Below are 21799 nucleotides of genomic sequence, written 5' to 3' on the forward strand. Positions count from 1 at the left end.
GCAGCGGTGGGGTTCCTCGGAAAGGAGGGAGGGTGCCAGTGTCGACGAGCTGGCGGACGGCATGCGTAGCGCTCTAAAGGAGGTGTGCGATGCGGCCATGCCGAGGACCCGGCGCAGGCTACCGCGCCGCCAGTTACACTGGTGGTCGCCCGAAATAGCGGAGCTTCGGGCGACATGTAACCGGGCGCGGAGGGCATACGTCCGCTGTCGCAGGCACAACGGCCTCGACGCGGATTTGGAGGGACGGCTGTGGGCCACTTATCGCCAGCTGAAAAAGGAGCTGCAGCAGGTGATAAGTCAAGTTAAGGAGAGAGCAAGGGAAGAGTTTCTGGTGGGCCTGAACAGGGACCCGTGGGGACGCCTGTACCGTGGTGTGCGAGGAAAGTTCCGCACACACGGCGCCCCTGCGACGGAAACGTTGCCGCCGGATCTCCTCCTGCGACTATTTGGTGAATTATTTCCCCAACCAGGCGAACACGTCCCACCAAGTATGCCCCCTCGCTCTGTAACAGATGACAGTGCGGCTCCACCACACGTTACGGAGCGAGAGATGGAGATGGCCCTCGATCGATTGGAAGGAGGGAATGTTGGTTCTGTTGCCAAAGGAGGGGCGTCCACTCGATTCTCCTTCGGTATATAGGCCAATTGTGCTGCTGAACGAGAGGGGCAAGCTCTTCGAGAAGATCCTCGCTGCCCGTCTTATTCAGCATCTCAACGAGGTGGGGCCGGGTCTTTCAGAGGCTCACTACGGGTTCAGGGAGGGTCGATCAACCATTGACGCCCTGGACACCCTAAAGACCTGGACCACCGGGGCGGTGGCCCGAGGAGACGTAGTCCTGGCGGTATCGCTGGACGTAGCGAACGCCTTTAACAGTCTTCCCTTCGAGACTATAAGGGAGTCACTCCGATACCACGGGGTGCCTTCCTACCTCAGAAGGCTGTTGGGGGCATACCTCCGGGACCAAGTGGTCCTCAGGGAGGGGGGCGATGGGCGACTTGTCCGGTGTTGGGTAGGCTGCGGCGTTCCACAGGGGTCGGTACTCGGCCCAATCCTGTGGAACGTCGGATTCAATTGGCTCCTTAGGGCCCCCATCCTTCCCGGAATGAGGGTGTTGTGCTACGCGGATGTCACCCTCATCACGGCGACGGAGCAGACCTTTCAGGAGGCGGCCCGCCTGGCCGAGGTCGGAGTATCGCTCACGATGGACTGGATTGGGATGCTGGGCTTGAGGGTCTCTGTCACAAAACCAGACGGTGATTAAGGTTTAAGCCAAGATAAGGTATCTGGGCCTGATCCTGGACGGAAGATGGAGCTTCAGGCAGCATTTTTTCCAACTCGGCCCGAAACTCATAAGCGCTGCTGCTGCCCTGGGCCGCCTCCTACCCAATGTAGGAGGGCCGGAAACACCATGTCGGCGCTTATACGCTAGCGTGGTACGCTCCATAGCGTTGTACGGTGCACCCATTTGGGTGGATGCTCTTACCGCTCGTAACAGAGCTTTTCTGCGGAGGCCGCAAAAAATCATAGCAATGAGAGCGATACGTGGGTACCGTAAGGTGTCATGGACGGCAGCGACACTTCTCGCGAGCGATCAGCCCTGGAAACTCCAGGCAGAGGTGCTTGCGGAAGTGCACCGGTTCCGGGTGGAAACGGGGTCAAGCGGCGTCCGTCCAGGGTCGGTGGAGGTTGAGCGAGTCAGGGCCCTAGCCCAGCGAGCCTTGATTCGTAGGTGGGAGGAGGACCTGAGGTCCCCCTCGGCAGGCCTAGTGACAGTGGAGGCGGTCCGCCCCCACTTGAGTCGCTGGGTGGAACGGAGTCACGGCACACTTACATTCAGGCTGACGCAGGTACTTACCAGACACGGTTGTTTCGGTAAGTACCTGCACCGGATAGCGAGGCGGGAGGTGACACCCTCCTGCCATGAGTGTGGTGCGCCTTCGGACACAGTGTGCCACACTCTGATGGAGTGTGCCGCTTGGGGACCTCAGCGCCTATCCCTGGCGGCCTTAGTCGGTGAAGACCTCTCGATGCCGAGTGTGATAAACGCGATGCTTGGTAGCGAGAGGCGCTGGTTGGAGACGGTCTCCTTCTGCGAAAATTTCAAGTCGCAGAAGAAGGCAGCGGAACGGGAGCGTGAGGAGAGGGCCTCCGCTGACTCGCTTCGCCGAAGAAGACCGGGGAGAAGGCGTCGGCGCTATGCGCATCTTCTCCTCCCGCCCTAAATATTGCCGGGTTTAGGGGGTCTTTGTACCCTGAGAATCCCCTAGGATTTGGAGGCCTGCAGAGGCGGGCCAACCGTCGGGGCGTCACGGTAGTATGCGCAAGCGATCCCGTGACGCCCCTCGAAAAGGCGGTGTGGGTACCGCTGGTTTTTTAGTGGAACCCACCAAGCGAAAAAAAAAAAAAAAAAGATCAATGCTACGCTTAAGCAGAAAAATGCTTTAATAAAATTGATTGTATTCTCTTGCGGTACAATTTTAATTTTACCCATGAGATATCGGGCTTAGCATTATTTAATATTGAAAAAAAGTAATATATTTTCATAACCACAAGTATAAAAAAAAAACTTATTATTTCGTTAAAAAAATACCTACGTCTAGGAAACAAGATACCAGAATTAATTTATTTAAAAATTTGGAAATTGTTACGCAAAGCTATTTCATTCATTTAAAAAAAATGTGTATTTGATTTTTACAAAAATTATTTTCAAAGAGCTGACTCCGATATTCACTCTTAGAGTCTCTTAGAGTAGTAGGTATGAGTATATAGAAAAGGATGTGCATCAAATGGCAAAGAGCTTCGACATTTCACGTATGTTACTTGTGACAGTAATATTTACGTTATTACCTTTACACTCCGGGGACACTTGTATATATTTGAAATATTTTTCACTATCACATAAGCGGCAGGGCATCTAACAAACAGATGATAGACATCAAATGTTACAAATATTTTATTGATAGCTATTTATGAAATTAAAGTTTATGAATTTTAATAATATTGTGAAACCATCTCGCGCTTTTAACAATAAAATGAATTGTTCTGTTCATATATATATTAATTTTTACTATTATATCAAGTTTGGTTTGGATTATTTTTAATTTGTGTACTCACACAATCCGTAAAAACTGTATCCGCTCAATGATTTGCGTTTGCGGCAATAGATGCATAAAACACATATATTTAATGAGTCATAATTAATGAATATAATGTATTGTAAAGAAAGGGTTATTCATGCATGTATCCTACTTCTCTTCTGTATTTCTTTAAGTATATTAAAGACACTTGCGAATAATAGACAGATAATATATTGCATTTCCAATGTTTTTCGTTTAATATTTATAGATTTCATTTAAAAAACCAAGAATGGGATGCTTTAAATGATATCTTTATTTATTGTCAACGACGTATTTGAATTAGACTTATTATTAGATTTTTTATAGTTAATTGTCATAAAATCTAAATGAATGTTCACAATGCGAGAGGTTGTGAAATGTTCTTAAATTATAGAGTCACTCCATGTTCACCGAGAATCTCTCGCAAGGCGGGATGAATATGTGGTAATTCTTCAACGCTAATTACATAAACAAACATTGTGTGAAGCTTCACTACGTGTGCTGTTTGTCTAATTTTCTAGAACTTTTTAGTACAAACTGGGAAATAATTTTGAAATACCATTGTTGTTTATATGTCTTAATTATTTTATTAATAATTAAATAAATTCAAATAAATTAAAGGTAAGATATATAGAAGATATGCATTGATAAATAAGAATAACAACTATTATAAATTTACAAACAACGCTATCTATTTCAATAGTGGTAACTTAATGGCAAATGGACGGGGTATATGACAACAGCTTATATTCCGTTCTTTTGGTTATTCACATTTTATCAGATATAACAAGTGAGTGCGACAAACGTAACATATTGATCGTGGGTTCAAACCCGGGCAAGTATCACTAATTTTCATGCGCTTAATTTTTGTTTATAATTCATCTTGTGTTTGACGGTGAAGGAAAACATTGTGAGGAGACCTACATGATTCTAATTTCACTGAAATTCTGCCATATGTGTATTCCACCAACCCACATTGGAGCAGTTACGTTACACAAGTTATAACATCTTTAAAATAAATGTATTATACATTATAAGAAAAACTCGGTAGACGTTAGGTGTGTGTGTGTTTTAGTGTAGTCACTTAAAAGGTAGACTAAGATGACAAGCTTACGTACAATTAGATATCAAACACAACGTATAGAGTTTATTAGCGCGTTTATTGGATACCATTGATACTAATATAGAACTGTACGTTTGTAACTACTGGCTTATAATAAAATATTGTTTATCGAGAATAATTAATAAGTGCTTCCAATCAAAATCCAAACAAAATAAAGAAGGGCTCTAACAGAATCATATACGGTATTAATTTATGTATGTTATAATTATTGTATGTAATCGTAATTCAATTCATCGTAATAATTACGTTCATCATATCTGTATAGGCATTACACAGTATTAAACGTATCTAATGTCAATCAATATTCCTATTTTAAATATAAAATTCCTACGAGTCAGGTTAGCACATATTAAAATAAAAGACACTGATCCTCGAGTTACGTGGAAATTAAATTCAAACTATCACATTACAGAACTATACGAGTACGACAACGCCTTCGTACAAATAGTAAAGATGAGCTATCGTATTCGTGAGTAGAATTTAAAAGACTAAACTTCAAACAGCAAAATGCTTTGTAATAGTGTGTATGACATACTATAACTCTACCGCATAGAACTTATTTAAATTGAAGTTTATTATAATTACCAATAATATATAAATAATTCACTCTAGTTAATTATATAATATTATACTGACGATGTCCTCCTGACCGATTTCGGCCACAGCGGCCAATCTCATGAGAGATTAGCTAACTGTGCAAGACATAGTACAGTGCACGAGTGTGAGCATAAACAAAGATGCACTCTTATGATCGGATAAGACGGCAAATCCGACACACTTCTGACTTCTAGAATGCGGGCTGCTGGAGTTTGAGCCCAGGTCAAACCAAGATTATATTACGTGCCTATCGTTTTTCTTAAAATCGAATGCTATTGTTCGGTATATTTAGACATGTCGTTTATGAGAGTTGTCAACATCTTCTATTAATCATCTATAAATCAACATTAAAAAACTACTACCAAAAATAATATAAAAATGATTTCATTAGATACCAATTAGATTGATCCTATGGTTATTGTATTACATATTGTAATTTAATAAAATAAGTTTAAGCAACAACAGGTTTACCTGAAAAATGAGTTTATGATGCTTTATTTTTTAAATATTTATTAATTTAGCATATTAGAAAACCAACTAAGTAGTCGCAGTAGCGCCATCTATCGGAAAAATCTATAAATGTTTAGGTAAGAGTTCAAGATGAAAGTGGCGTCATGCGGGAAATATAACCCTCATATATTTTACATTGTGTAGCGACATCTAACGAGGGGATAATAGAAAATGAAACAGTAAACGACGTAGTTCCTCTTACTTTAACTAGGTTCCTTGAAACTCATTTCATAGGATTTAAGTGACATATCACCTTAGGAATACAAAATTCCTGACAGAAACGTTGTTCTTCATATCAGGTAATTCTTAGTTTTTCAGGCTTGTAACCGTATTAATTTACGGTAAACAATCTTAATAAATAATGCATAATTGTTTTTCCGCAATAATTGTGCTACAACTGGTATTCCAAATAATTGAAATAAAAATTAAATGTGTCATCATTCGTACCTATGTCAACTAAAAATTAAAAAAAAAAATTAAAATCTTATCACCATATACCAGTATTCCTGAGAAAAGAAAAATAAAAAAGAAATTAGAAGTTTTGTTTAAAATTTAAAGTTTAATTTTAATATGAACCTTTAAATGGCCTTTATTAAAACTAATATATATTAAGTAATTTTTATATTACAAACCTCTCCTCTCGTAATACTTAGAACAGTGAGATAATTAAATTATTAGTGAAAAACTATTTTTTTTTAATTTCTTGTCAAATTAGTTGCCGTTTCGAGGCTTACTTAGGACAAGAGGAAAACTTAGTATGTTTAAAAGAGGCATAAAATGAACCGATCTCATTCTAAAAAAATCTTTCCGATTTTAAATTAAACTTGAAATCAATGACGACTGAGCTAATAACTAAGTAGCTCAAATTAAAATGTCAAAGTTATTATTTGTTTATTATAAATTACTAAATTTAGCAAAATGCTTAGGAATCTTTGTTAAAAGATTCAAGAACCGTTTTGATGAATGATGACTATACATAATACTAATCATGAATAACGTATTCACGATTAGTTTTATGTTTAGTCTAAAAAAATAATGAATCAGAAAATATATGGCATAAATCTGTATCTATGAATTACTTATATAACAAATTGTATTGTCTGTATTTATTCCGTAGATATTAAAATGTGGAAAGTAACGGATTCATGATCATTATTAATATAAATTTTGCAACATTTATAGAACTTGATTTGTGATCCAAGTTATCTTTGCTTTTATTTTATTTTATAAATAAAAACGTATTAAAAAAAATTTGGAAGGCATAAATCTATTGCTATCTATAACCACAAAAAAATTCTAAAGCTTATGAATATGATTATTGACTTTTTATAATATAACGTTAATAATAATTATTATCAATCTCGAAATTGCAAGACTAAACACCAAATTCTGTTATTATATTATCAAATTAAAATATACATCATCATATTTTATCTAAATTTATGACACATAAATAATAGCTGGGCAATATTTCTCAAGTAGATCTCATCATAAGCTTTTAGGAATCTTTTGTACGGTAAAAAGCTCATATAACTTGTTATCAAATAAAAGAAAGGTGTGAATTTTCACAGGCGGCTCCCTAAGCCCCACCTCTTAAGATGGCGTTATCCCCTCCATCTGGTAATCAGCCAGTAGCATAAGAGAACCTCAACGCGGTGATACCTACAGCATCCGCATCAACCTAAACGGCACCACCTATTTTCGGAAGCAATTATCATCTCTCACCTCAGCGAGGCGGACTACATAGTCTTCAATAAAGTTACATTTATGTGTGGTCGATGTGTGTCCTGTAGTTGTTACTATGAATTAAAATTAATAAAACTCACTTAGTATGATAACAATTTAAATAAATAATGAATTCAATTGACGATATATCAAGCACATGTGAAAATGACTCTGGATCTTTATTTCGCGATACACTCTCGAATAGAGCTAATCTAAACGAAAAGACACGTTATAATTCGGAATCGGAATGTAAATTCGACAGTGAAAATGAAACAATTGACGTGATCTGTGAAAACAGTGATCAAAAAGAATATAGTGCTTACATGTTAAACTCAAGCCCGATAAGTAACGTAGATAAAATTAACTCTTTAAGCAAAAGCTTATACTCAAATAAAATGACTATTAATTCAAGCAATCGTTTTGAGAGTGATGCAATGAACTCTGTTAATGATAAGAAAAACAGTGCAGTGAATAGTAGGGGAAATAATTTTTTAATTGATAACATTTTAGGTAATAATCGTGGTAATAATCGTAGTAATTGTCAAATACAATCAGTAATTCAAAAACGTGAAGGAAATATAGAGGAAACTGGAGACGAGCACAATGGTATTATTATTTATTTATCAATAGTGTTAATTAACTAACAACATATCACCTTCTATAAAATGCAATATATTTTTCTATTCAAAATGCAGACTGGAAAATAGGACACCTGACATCATTCGCGACATTGACGGCGTTAAAAATATTAACTATTTGTTTCCCGTGCCTGTTATACTAACTCACTTACCCTTGAGAATTTGTTCTTGAATACACTTGACTTCTATTAGGTATTAGATCATGAAAACGTGACATGCTCTAATCTCATTTTTTTTTCGTGAACAAAGCCGTGACGGTCGAGGAGATCTTGATTAAAATTATAAATGCTTTAGTTACCGTTCAAAATAAAAAATAAAAAATAAGAAATCGGATAACTACCTATTTCTGATAATTTCTTGTGAAGGCGAGAACACAAAGGTATATGTACTACGTAAATCTCTGTCTTAGACAAACATACATATGTACATCTACCAATTACCCCTGAAAAAAACTATATATTTTTTTACTAGTTACCCACCCCGATTTCAAACGGGTAAAATAAGGATTTTATCCGGTGCATTTTTAATTAATAAGGTATTAATATTCGCCATACGTTCTATTCACCCTTACAGTAAAGTGCTAAGTGACTGCCTCGTGGGTCTAGTGGCTAGATATAAGCCTGCAGACCCCAAGGCCCTGGGTTTAAATCCCAGTTTATTGGGTTTTTCTGTCGAAATTTCTCAGTAGCAGCTGGAACAGCTAAAAACTGGAAAGCAGAAAGTTGGAAGGGTGTACACTCCCGTCCCTAGGAAAGCACGAAAAGCCGTTGGTCCTGCGCCTGAACTCTTTCCGTTCGTGTCGGATTGCCGTCCCATCAGATTATTAAGAGTTAGTATATGAGCCACCATTCAGGCTCATCGTACATTCGTCCCACATTATGAGTCCCACTCTTGAAAAGGTGGACCGTTATTTATTTTTTTATTACAATAATTCACCACCACTCATAGATATTGGTACTATAATAAAAATATTAACCGTCCCTTCCATCGCCAATGCACCACCAAGCTTGAGAACTAAATTGGTATATCCCTTGTGCCTGTTACACTGGCTCACTAAATATTAATAAAAAATAATTACGGAATATGTGAGGTACATACGAATTACGAATGGAACATACGAAATCTTTGTGCCGACTACTTCGCCGCCGCACCGTTGACCGCCACCACCATCATATTTTTTCTTATGCGTGAATTTAAAATAAGTGTTAAGTTTAATGTTCAAAGTTCGAAGCGTTACAAAGTTTTAAATAATAAAAAAATATTAAAATTAAAAATGTACTACTCAACTATTTGTAGTTTATGAATAATAAAAGGTAGATAAATAATACCCGTAATACTCTCACACCGCGGCATTTTTCTTACTTTTGCGTTATTATACCAGTCCCAACTTCTAAACGAAAGGTCCGATTTGAATAATTTAAAGAGGAATTTACATGTATAATAATATCCTGGGACATTATTCACACACGGCCATCTGATCTCAAACTAAGCAGAAAAAAGAAGAAAACCAAGATAATGCGGCTGTGGGCTGGACACATATTTCGCAGAACCGACAACCGTTGGAGTAGACGTATTCTGGAGTGGAGACCACGTTTTGGCAAACGTAGCGTAGGACGCTCTTCGGCTAGGTGGAGTGACAATATTCGTAAAGTGGCTGGCAGCAGATGGAGATTGAAAGCTGAGGATCGAGCTCAGTGGCGTGCCATTGGAGGAACTATGTCCAGCAGTGGATGACGAAGGGTTGATGATGATGATGACGCCAACCGGCCCATCTTATATAATCAAACTTTATTATAAAGTTATTTATTAAAAACAGTTACTGTGATTTAATTATAATAGGTAGATGTATATCTTCGTAGATTTTTTTGTAGGTAATAATGAGTGCTATAAACATACAATACATTATTTTAGGCATAATCAATAGTTTTAGCAGCTCACGCCAAATAATGAATGACATTTATAAGAAAAAAAATCTACCTTGAGTTACACTGGTGGTAGGGCTTTGTGCAAGCTCGTCTGGGTAGGTACCACCCACTCATAAGATATTCTACCGCAAAACAGCAATACTTGGTATTGTTGTGTTCCGGTTTGAAGGGTGTGTGAGCCAGTGTAATTACAGGCACAAGGGACATAAAATCTTAGTTCCCAAGGTTGGTGGCGCATTGGATATGTAAGCGATGGTTGACATTTCTTACAATGCTAATGTCTAAGAGCGTTGGTGACCACTTAGCATCAGGTGGCCCATATGCTCGTCCGCCTTCCTATTCTATAAAAAAAAAAAAAAATTATTGTCATTTTTGTTGGGATATCTATTTTTTTTTTAAATAAAATATAGCCCATATTACTCACTAATGGTTAGCTTTCTGTAAGTGAAAGAATTTTTAAAATCGGTTTAGTAGTTTTTGAGTTTATATATTACAAAACAATTTTACCTCTTTATAATATTAGTATAGATAAATAATTATATTTTGCTATAGGAAAAGCTACCCTATACTTCTTATTTGTAATTTCTGCTTAACTTTTTGTGTCCTTCTATTCTATTCTCTTCTATTCAATTCAATTCTACGAGTATTATCATCTATATTTTTTTTCAACTTTTGCTTTTGATGAAACAAAGCTAAATATTGTTTTATTATTATTGTATGAGATTAGCTGTAATAAGTTGAGATCGGTTGATTTATGTTTTTTTTTTGAGTAACAACTGTACGCAATGACTAACTTATCTAGTTAAAATCTGTTGATTTAGCATTAAGTTCATTAAATAACTCCTAGTAATATTAAATTTAAAACGATCAAAATAAGATATTTTCCTGTGATAAAATAGAGCCTATATTTAAAGTTAGACCCCCAGCAGTATATGCTGCCATTGCGTAATGCGAGTTCAAACATACAGACTGACAGACAAAAAATTCTAAAAACTGTTTTTTTGGCTTCTATTGCTTTAATAAAAAAAACCCCGTATTCGTTTTTTTTCCAATATTTATAATGAACAGACATCGACCTGTTACAATTTAATTATATGTATTGATAGATGTATAGATTATATATTAAAAGCATAAATAAGACCTTATCGTTTATGTTCAGTGCACAATAATTTTATTATTTAATTAAACTCTATGAAATAAGAATAGCTAACAATATGAAATATGTAGCTAGTAGTATTTTATTATTAAAATAAACAACAATAAAAATAAAGCACTAAAATTAAAAAAAATAGTTACCAACATATGTCCCTATGTAATTTTCTTATTAATTTGTAATATTATCATATCTTTCTTATTAAAAACACATCCTGAATTCATCTCGTATTACCTTTGACAGTTTCATCGACCTCAACGTGCCCGGATCTGAATGCACTCAACGGCGCCGAGTTGCTGGCGGGCCATGCGTATGCTCATTGGCTTGCTACACAACAACCAACTTCTACATTTTATGGTATTTATTTACTAAGAGTCTTTAATTTTCCCACTGCTATTTAATAAGGCACATACAGGGTTTTTTTGAAGGTTTTTTGAATCATTATAAGCATATATCAACATCTTAAACAAAATATATTATATTCTTCAACATAATAAGAAAACTTGTTCCTTCCACGAAAAAAAATTAAATTTTGAATCCGTTAGAACTGATTTCGTTTCGTTTTTCTATATTTACATTCTTTGTTATTTTTGTATTCTTCGGTTAACATTCGTAGCACCCAACATGCTGACACTGAAGCCATATTTTCCTGAATAAGTTAAAATAGATTGAATGCTATCAAATGTTTTTTGTTAATCTCAGCTAAATGTTTAATTTTTCGGTGTTCTAAAACCAAATTATATAATATTAACACTCGCTTTCTTTCATATTCATATTATTATGAACAAATATTTTCACTTGCAAATGATATGATGAAAAAAGTGCCACTGCATAAATATTGTGTGATTGACACTCTTTAACTTACTAACCTCCAAGATATTATACTATCTAAGAATATATAGAGATATCGAAAACTCAATTTAATCTTTTTAAACATAGTAATCTCGAAAATATTATAAAATATATTTTTATCTTTATTTTCAACATTTGCCTTGGTAGATATTTGATACTAATAAGTATTTTTTCTATTTATCTCACGGGAAACGAAAACAGCAAAATTTGCAATGTCCTAGCTTTTTACTAAATGACCTAAATTGTACAATGTAAAAAAAATAACAACATAATATAAAGATTGGATGAAGAATCTGAATTTATTAAGTAGTCTGATCATGTTCTTCATTTTAAAAGAAAGCTTGTATGTATAAGATATTCTGTTCGTATTCATTAATTATTATACACCAAAAACGAATGACCATTATGATTCATTCATTCATTTTGGTATTTTAAAATAATCATATTTTATTATTATTATTGTGTTCGCTAACAGTATCATATATGTATATAACAATAATATTTATGTTTCGGTAACGGGTTCAGTTCTCCGATTTTTTAAGACGTTATGCTTAAGTTGCTCATGTGTTTATGACCACTGCGAAATATATTTCGAATATGTGTACCTACTAAAGGTTATTTATAAATATTACGATATCAACGTAATGATTACATTGGCGACTCAAAAGCATTTCGGTATACGACTAGCTCACATTTGACATCTATAAAGATTACATTTCAATCAATACGAATCGATTTGGTTCATTAAAATAACGTTATACGTTATGCCAGTATGTTTATACGTAACTATGCAACTTTAAAATTTTTACGTAACTATGCAAATTTTTAAAATAGGGTAATATAAAATTGATATTGTTTGCTTCTGGGCTCCAGGTTTTATCATTATACGGCTTGGTAAAAATTTAAAATTGTACTGTATTTTGCTTAAGCTTTTAGTTGCTTGACTTCCTAAATACGAAAAGTCAGAGCCAGATAAGCGAACATATGATGAAAGACAAGTTTTTCGCAGACGATAGTTCTGCGGGCTTTCATAATTTATTTTGATTTGTAAACCACTTGCAAATAATATTATATGCATAAAATACAAATATAATAAAAAACAAACTTCAAAAGACCCAGAATATAATTTAGAAGAATTCTGAACATAGATGCGACCAAATCAAAATAATTAGTCACCTTTTTTTAAAACATCGATTAAATTTCTATGCAATGCTCAAATGTGTCAAGCAGTCGTGTTTATTATATAATTTTTTTTTCTAATTACCGCTAATGATAATGGAGTGACGTAAGTATAACACTTTGTTGTACGCTTGTTCCTTATTAATGATATTTTCAATCTGATATTATTACAATTTCTTGGTGTTAGAGCTTTATGCAAGCTCGCCTGGGTAGGTGCTATCCACTTATCAGATATTTCACCGCAAAATAGCAGTACTTCGTATTGTTGTGTTCTGGTTTGAAGGGTCAGTGAACCAGTGTAATTACAGGTACAAGGGACATAAAATCTTAGTTCCCAAGGTTGGTGGCGCATTGGCTATGTAAGCGATAGTTGACATTTCTTACAATGCCAATGTCTAAGTGCGTTGGTGACCACTTACCATCAGGTGGCCTATATCCGCCTTCCTATTCTATAAAAACACACGATGCACACATGAAAGCACATACGATGGACATAACATCGTAGTTCCCAAGGTTGGTGGAGCTTTGGCGATGAAGAGCCTGTTAATATCCCACTGCTGGGCTATGGCCTCTTCTCCCTTTTAAGGAGAAGGCGATGTAAGGGATGATTAAATTTTCTTACAGTGCCAATGTCTATGGCCGACGGTAACCACATACCATCAGTTGGCCATTATGACTGTACGCCTAGCTAAAAAAATATCTTAGAAGCAAATTCTGACCAAAGCAGATTCTTCATTTCAAGCAAAAGCGGATAAACACTAAACTAACTACTTAATTTGACTTAATAATATAAAAAACATATTATTTTTTTGTAATAACTTAGCACTTTTTTAAATATCAATTATGTATTTTGGTGTATTTCTTTTTACACAGACATTGTTTGTTTTTATTAATACATTGTGACGTATGCAGTGTAATATCACATTGCGATACGTGGGCTGCTTATCACAGTAACACCTAAGTGTTACACGAAAATATAGCATGTGCCGCATCGCGTGATGACGGTCGGGTGCGAATCTTCACACGCACATTACTCTAATATTTCAACCACACGCAATCATCCCTTGGTCATGAATAATTGTTATTTAGTATTAAGGGGATGAACTTAATTATTTTATGTATATCTATCTATATCTTTGTTGTCCATTTCAGTACACCGACAGAGAGACGGAGAATAAGATGGATAATATTACCTATTTTTAACTGTTGATATTTTTATAAATTATTATGGTATTTAGTTATTAATATTTAAATACCAGATTTATTGAGATTTAATTTAGAATAAATTGAACATTAAATTCATATTGTTTTGATTTATTACTCTAGTAATATTTATATTTAACCACTTAAACTTAACCCCTACTCGGTAAAGAACTTTATCACATAAATAAAAAAGTAGTTATTCTTAAACACGATTTCAATTTGTCACCTATCCATGAATTAAACATCATTAGTTTGTCAACTATTTTGTCACATTCTTTGCGATGACCACTCGGAATTTCGGTGGCTATAAAATTAGTGTGTCATGTGTAACATCCGAGAAGAGGCAGGAGGTCTGGTCGTGATAAAACATTTTTAACTACCCATACATGTCAAAGCGTATAGACATCTACAGAATTTATACTTTTATAACATTTATTTTGTACCGTCATTTATTTCCTATTTTATATAAATATACTAACAATTAATTGTTAGGTACCTATTTTAAATTCCAAAGCTTATTTTTTATGCATTTGGAATGACCATCAAAATTGTTTAAATATATCTGGCGTGATTTTGTATTTAATGAAAAATAATAGTAGCATTTATTGATTATATGCTAACATTTATTGAAAAACATACTTTATTGGAGTCAACAAAGCATCATTTACGTCAAAATTTACCTAATCTGATTGCTTTATAATAAGTAATAAATATTTTCAATAATAAAAATAGCGCTAAAATTTGTGTCCACTCTTCTAAGTAGTAAAGCTAATAGACCATACATGGCGTTCCGTTTAAGTCCTAAGACACATTCGACGAATTGTCGCCAGCCGTCGGACGGTGGTCGCGACTTCGCACCCACGTGTCGGTAAACAGCTGCCGCGTCGATAATTACTGACAAAGCTCGCTTATTTACACCCCGCCTTAACACGCTGAGCTGTTGGAAGTATATCGAGAAAAGACGATACACGAATTTTTATAAATTGTGCTAATGCCACGCTCACATTATTACTGGACTCTAATTCAATTTTAATATTTGGTGTCATGGAATATGCAAATAAACATATTAAAGTAATTTATTTTGAGCATGCGACCATTTATCATGAAGATATTATGTGCTTAATAAATATCATTTTAAGCTAAAATGTGAATATAAACTATGTTTAATTTCAGAACAAGTTGTGTAATAAGCACAAAAATTAAATGTTACTTTTGATTGTATGTGTAATTATGTAGATTTAGGATACTTAATATTATTGTTATTGTTCAGTTAAGATTGTCATAAATAAATTAAGCAAACACCTTCAAAATCATAAAATCATGATAAACAATTGTTTTTCATAGTACTTTAAGATTAAAATTAACATTTTGGAAAAATTAAACAGAATTAATTAAAAAAATAAATTTGGATATTTTATGTTTACTTTTCAATCAATTGTAAAAACATTACTTATAATTTACAAAATTTATTAAAAAGAAAAAGACACTGTAATAAATATTCACATACTGTTTACATAATAAACAATTAAATTATTATTGAAACTTGATGAATCTCGAAAGTAACTGTTAACAATTCAAAATCATCATCTCATTGAGATTCATGTCAGTGGTTCAGTGAACTATCTTGTCTTTTACAAGACACAAATAATTAATTTCTGAAAACATCTAAAATCGCTTACGTAAACTGTTAGCAGTCTGTTAGCGAGGCCATCACACGCCATACACCCGCCACAATGCGTTATTGACATATGAGATTTCAAACTGCGCAGGCGCAACGCAAATACCTTGATTGTGTTTATAGCCACTTAACAAGAGCCTGTGACAATTCCGATTAGTACTTGAGAAAAAAATTACCGTATGTTTGTTTTAAGTGAGAGCTGCTACTTTGTAAATCTAGGCGTGTCTTATTTAAGTTATTTTAAGAGCTCGTTACATATTATTAAAATCTAAATTGTAGAACGAAGAAAATATTTTTTAGATAAACGTTCATTATTTTTTCCTTTTATTATCGTCTGAATGATCAAATTTGATCATACAGACGATATACCATTAAAACCTGTCATAATAAGTATGAAAACTGATATAATATGAAATATTTGATATGATTTAAAATAGAAAATATTTATTTTTTCTTTTAATTTATTTTATCGTTAACAGATGATAAAAATAATAGAAGGCCACGTCGAACTGGTCCTGAACGAAAACCACGTCAAGCATACAGTGCAAAACAACTAGAAAGATTAGAAGCTGAATTTAAGCTTGATAAGTACCTCAGTGTGTCAAAGCGGATGGAGCTCTCCAAGGCTCTTGGCCTTACGGAAGTTCAAATTAAGACGTGGTTTCAGAATCGAAGAACGAAGTGGAAGAAACAACTAACATCTCGCCTAAAAATCGCACAACGTCAAGGATTATTTTCAGGACATATCTTCGGACATGGTCCTCAAAATTATTCTCTTTTAAGCCCATACGCATACGCACCACTTAGTTGTGTTTTTACTCCAGTCACTATCCCAACGTCACAGCCTTAATAATAAATTAACTAGACATCAGGTTAAACGCTTTGTTTTGTTAACTCAATTTTTTTTATTTGTTCTCTAATTTTGTTACCTCTGTTTAAGAAAGTTCTTTCAAACAAAATATTTTCAGCTCAAAGTACCTCAAAAGTTCATTAGAAAATTTGATCAAATAACATTGTAAAAGATATTTACAATGAAGAATATGATAAAATGTTTTATTTCATTAATAATTAGATAGTGACGCACGTTGAGAAAAAAATATGAGTATTTTAAAAAAAGGCTGTATTTAACATTCCTATTATTAATATACCAAATATACATATGTTTTTATTAATATAGTTCTGCTAATATGTACCTCTAGATCTATAATGATTGGTCGTGCTTACTCAATTTGTAATGTTTTGTATATTATTTACTATTTTAATTACAGTGCTAATATACACAAGTGTGCTGTAACTCGCTACTTCTGTCACTTTACTTAAGCTATAACTATTGCGACATTGTGAGTAATGTTATGACGTCAAAGTAAAAAACTTATATGTTATCAAATATTAATAAATTCAAATAAAATCGTAAAACCATTTTCCAAAATGTTTGTATAATATTTTTAAATACTATATGTAATATATATTTAGTTTTGGTTCTTTTTGTTCTTTTGAATATTTCGTTCAAACATAATAAATTATATTACTACTACCTATTGTTTAATAAACAGCTAATTTAATAAAAAGGCCGTCTTCATTCTGTTGTAGACAATCAAAAGATTGTAAAGGCACAAGTTCCTTAAAGGTTTGTAAATGTGTTAGTGATTCATAGTTATAAAATAATCTATATAATGAATATTCAACAATTTTTTCATTTTATAATCTTTTAATTGTAACCGATACATTCGCACACTTAACACGTAAAATTAAATGAAAATATTAATATACAGCTTGGTTCACGTTAAATTATAGAAATATTAATGTTAAAATGTAGTAAAATTAATTAGCAGTAGCTTAATGGTAATGATAAAAATCAAGATATACATATCACTGCTTATAATATAAAAAACAACATAGAATACGCTATATATTTTTTGTATTAGTACTTAAACTAATATTGTTATAATAAATTATGATCAAAAATGTAAATAATTAATAAAATAAACTTAAGTGCCGTCTCTTAACACAGTGCATAAGATTTTTAAAACGATAATATTCATATAATCGTAATACATGTATGTAATAAGCTGAATGTAAATATTAAACTGTACATACCATCATTATAATTACTTTTATTACTTTCCATTATTCCTACAAACTGCCACCAATGATATATAATTTTAAAGTGCCATTTTATGTTATTGTAGACATAAAATATACAATATGTGACGAATTACATATTCATAAAGTGCAAATTTCTGGCAAAATATACAAAATAAAATATGCACATAATATTATTTAATATGAATTTTTACTTAATAACACTTGTTAAAATTTTTATTAACCACCACAATTAACCTTATTAAAAATGAATCATTTTCGAATAAGTGTTTCTGTAGCAAACATTCATGAATATTTACGACACGCGGGAGCTGCTGTGTCCGCGGAACAAATATGGAACAAACATATCATATTTATTCGATTTAGGTTGTTGGTGATACAGCTCAACAGTATATCAAGGGTAATTTAATAGTCATTTTTCTTCCTCTCAATAATCGATCGTCGATATGACTATAATATATTATTTAAAAAATACTTTTACTAATAAAATCAAGAATGATTATGTTTGAATTGTTATTATTATATTATGATATTATTTTTATGATATTTTTAAGTACAGTATTTCTTCGGAAAAACTTCTTCGCAGTCAGCTCCGCCAAGGCCTAGGATTGAGGCTCGCAACGCACCGAGACCACCGCCGCGTGTCCAAGCAACTCCCGCGCTTTGACATAAAAATATTCAGTGTTATTTTAGTCATTACAAATTATTTTAATAAATTTGGAGGTAAGCATTGTATGACAAACATATACATAATGTGTTTTAAAAAAATGTGTTCGCTTTACTTATTAAAATATATTGTTTCTTAGAACTGAATGATTTTAAAATTATTAAAAAATAATTACACTTCAACTAAAATACTTAAATAAATAATCTTTTAAGCTTCCTAGAAAGCGATTTACTGCATTGAAATACTTACTGCCATAACGGCAGCCAATATTTGTTCCTATCTCGCATATTTCTCGCATGTTTATTACCCATACATAGTGTACGATACATGCACGAAGTCGTCTGAGGTCTTATTGCCATCAGAGCGTGTTTGACTAAATTATTGAGAGTTGAAATAGATCGCTTAGGCGGGTCAGATTCTCTTTTATTACGAAAAACATCGTCGACGTTAACCGTGTCTGCGTTATCTACTACCTGCATCAGTTGTGGTTGCGGATGATTCTGAAATTATGAATACATAAGCAATTTAATGTTTCAAATAAGAATTCGTATCCAAAAAAGTTATTTATGCTGTTGTAGAATGTGAAAATAATCAAAATGTAAATTTGGTGGGTTTTCTATATTTTTAAGAAGAAACTAATGCAACTCGACCCTGTTTTAATGATTGTCAATTAAGATCATTAAGCGCACCAATCGTTTTAGTAAATAAGTAAGAATTTTACAAACCATTGTAATGCACATTAGCACTTGTAACACGAACATGCCAAAAGACAAAAAAGCAATGCCTGTGAGGGATATGTCGAAGAGGTCTGCCAAGCCCAACCCGTGATATTCTTTCTCTACTGCGTAGTCCTCGTGTATTTCGTGTACTTGTGACGACGGGTGGTGATACAATGGTGGCGGTGGGGGAGGCATCGAATACTCGTAGCCACCACCTTAAAAATAGTAGGTATGCATTAAAATATATATAAATATTTTTTTTTTACATATTTGATGACAATTCCGACAAACAAAGTTTTGTTAAATAATATGATACAAACAATATAATGTAAAAAAAAATAATTGCTTATATTTTTTACAATACCAGTAGCTTTTACTGGTGGTAGAGCTTTGTGCAAGCTCGTCTGGGTAGGTACCACCCACTCATCAGATATTCTACCGCAAAACAGCAATACTTGATATTGTTGTGTTCCGGTTTGAAGGGTGAGTGAGCCAGTGTAATTACAGGCACAAGGGACATAAAATCTTAGTTCCCAAGGTTGGTGGCGCATTGGATATGTAAGCGATGGTTGACATTTCTTACAATGCCAATGTCTAAGAGCGTTGGTGACCACTTACCATCAGGTGGCCCATATGCTCGTCCGCCTTCCTATTCTATAAAAAAAAAAAAAAAGCTAGAGGTGACCACTTATTTTTCCGCCTGTCCTACTATTTATATTTAAAAACCATATAAATGTACTGTTTTTAAGGTCAAGCTTTAGGTAAAACAATATTAAATACGTACATACATTTATTACAATACAACTAATATAACGGCCAAGACATTTAAAACTAAAGTTATTCCTTATTATATAATTGTTTCCTCTATTTAATAATCAAACGATAATTATTGTATATACAATATTTAAGAGTACATAATACGTTATAATATCTTCATCGACCCTAAAGAAATCAGACCGAATAGTCAGTTAACTTTAAAAATTGTCCATACTGTGTTTAGAAACGTCGTACATAATTCCATCTGTGTCTCCAAGGGCCGTATCAGTGGCTTCAGCAACCTCATAGCCTTCTCGGGGTTGCGGAAGATGTAATGCATCATCCTGATCGGTGTCGTTAAAGTTAGGATTGACTGATAAATTATAGTGTCGATATACATTATTGAGTGCCATCACCCTGCAAGGGAAAATTTTCATTTCTTTGGTAAACGTAAAAAATAAGACTGTATTTGTTTCACCAAATAATTCTGATTAACAAATCGCTTGAAATTATTCAAAGTAGGTATTAGTATTATTATACGAATGAAAACATACCTACAATTATATGATGAGCTACAATGGGATTTATACCTGATGTTAATTATAATAACTAATCAACAATTAAGATAGGTACTTACTTAGCCAACCACTCTTGGTAATTTGAAGACCCCGCATCATGCAAAACGTTGTCTCTTAAATCATGTGAGCGCCGTGTCAAGACTTTCTTGCTAAATATATTATCATTTTCAAACGGTTTACCAAAACGGTTCTGTAATACGTTTTTACCCATTTCATCCAGTATTTGTTCAGCGATATAGTTACGACATTGGTATTCGTTCATCATTTTTCTTAAAAAAATTAATGATGTAGGTATAGTTGTATAAAATAATGATGGTATTTATAATATTATTGTTAATACTTTTAAGCGTAAAACAATATACGTAATACTAACATCCAATATGCATTAAAACCGACATTACAAACCGACAATTGAGATTAATATAGCTATAAAAAAATCAAATAAACTTAACAATATCCAATGCGATTTAAATTGTGTTAAGACCAATTGGAGCTAAACTAAGCCCCACACAAAATGAGTCACCCTAATCTAAGAATGAAGTTCATAAACAAAAAAAATTATACGCGAATGTTCTTAATATATGTGCTTAGGTATTTATTTACATAATATGTTATGGTTAATGTATTCAATGTGGTAACTATTAATTATTTCAAATGAAAAGGCTTGTCATTGATCATAGTTACCTCATGATTTGGTAAATGTGATAAAACCTGCGAAATTCATATCATTTCCACCTTGTTATTAATAACTCACTAATGTCTTTAATAATAGTAATGAAACAAAAAAGAAACAAACTTCTTTGGTTACTACTTATAGATAAATGGAAATGGAAAAATATAATATGGAAAATCTATAACATTTACCAATAGTAAGGTGCAATTATAAATATTAACTGGTAAAAGTAATTAATTATTCATTTAAAACTTGAATTTCGGTCATTATTATTAACAATGTTTGATATATGCCGTAACTTTTACTTAAATTGAGAACTTTCTCTTTTTTTAAATAGTAAAGACATTAAAAGTCGTCAAACTTTAAAAATAGTTACCTGTGGAAATCCAATGTAGAGAGCGCTGCGTCTATTGAACCATTTACTGACTGCATTCTACTTCTGATAACAATTTTGCTTACATTGTTTTTACTTTTTACATCAACCATAAAATATGTTGGCATTAAATCCGATCGCAAAATGTCGTTCAAATTAAAATCATCTTCAAAAACTTGTGAGGTTGACACTATAGAAATAATAGATGCACAGAACGCGATTTGTAACAT

General features: G+C 33.6%; 2 protein-coding genes across 2 annotated transcripts; one reads left to right on the forward strand and one right to left on the reverse strand.

Annotated features, from left to right (window-relative positions):
• Nucleotides 1–7293: 7293 nt before the first annotated feature.
• Nucleotides 7294–16550, forward strand: LOC126769021 (homeobox protein ceh-19-like). Its single transcript, XM_050487558.1, has 3 exons — nt 7294–7678; nt 11032–11145; nt 16180–16550. Exons 1-3 carry the CDS (start codon nt 7396–7398, stop codon nt 16548–16550), a joined length of 768 nt encoding a protein of 255 aa, XP_050343515.1. The 5' UTR covers nt 7294–7395.
• Nucleotides 16551–18352: 1802 nt separating this feature from the next.
• On the reverse strand, nt 18353–21799 carry LOC126769231 (uncharacterized). Its single transcript, XM_050487868.1, has 6 exons — nt 21573–21799; nt 20583–20792; nt 20181–20362; nt 19196–19404; nt 18720–18970; nt 18353–18464 (listed from the first exon to the last, which is right to left on the reverse strand). The coding sequence occupies exons 1-6, from the start codon at nt 21797–21799 to the stop codon at nt 18353–18355; spliced, it is 1191 nt and encodes a 396-aa protein (XP_050343825.1).

The sequence above is a fragment of the Nymphalis io genome, chromosome 6 (genome assembly GCF_905147045.1).
Source record: "Nymphalis io chromosome 6, ilAglIoxx1.1, whole genome shotgun sequence".
NCBI lineage: Eukaryota > Metazoa > Arthropoda > Insecta > Lepidoptera > Nymphalidae > Nymphalis > Nymphalis io.

Excerpts from the sequence above, each read along its gene's own strand:
- LOC126769231 (XM_050487868.1), bottom strand. The coding sequence starts at position 21,799 with ATGTTACAAATCGCGTTCTGTGCATCTATTATTTCTATAGTGTCAACC. Across the intron at positions 18,971-19,195 it reads TGCTAATGTGCATTACAATG|AATCATCCGCAACCACAACT; the intron begins GTTTGTAAAATT and ends TCATAATTTCAG. Across the intron at positions 18,465-18,719 it reads TATTGGCTGCCGTTATGGCA|CGCGGGAGTTGCTTGGACAC; the intron begins GTAAGTATTTCA and ends TTTATGTCAAAG.
- LOC126769021 (XM_050487558.1), top strand. The coding sequence starts at position 7,396 with ATGTTAAACTCAAGCCCGATAAGTAACGTAGATAAAATTAACTCTTTA. Across the intron at positions 7,679-11,031 it reads AACTGGAGACGAGCACAATG|TTTCATCGACCTCAACGTGC; the intron begins GTATTATTATTT and ends TACCTTTGACAG. Across the intron at positions 11,146-16,179 it reads ACCAACTTCTACATTTTATG|ATGATAAAAATAATAGAAGG; the intron begins GTATTTATTTAC and ends TATCGTTAACAG.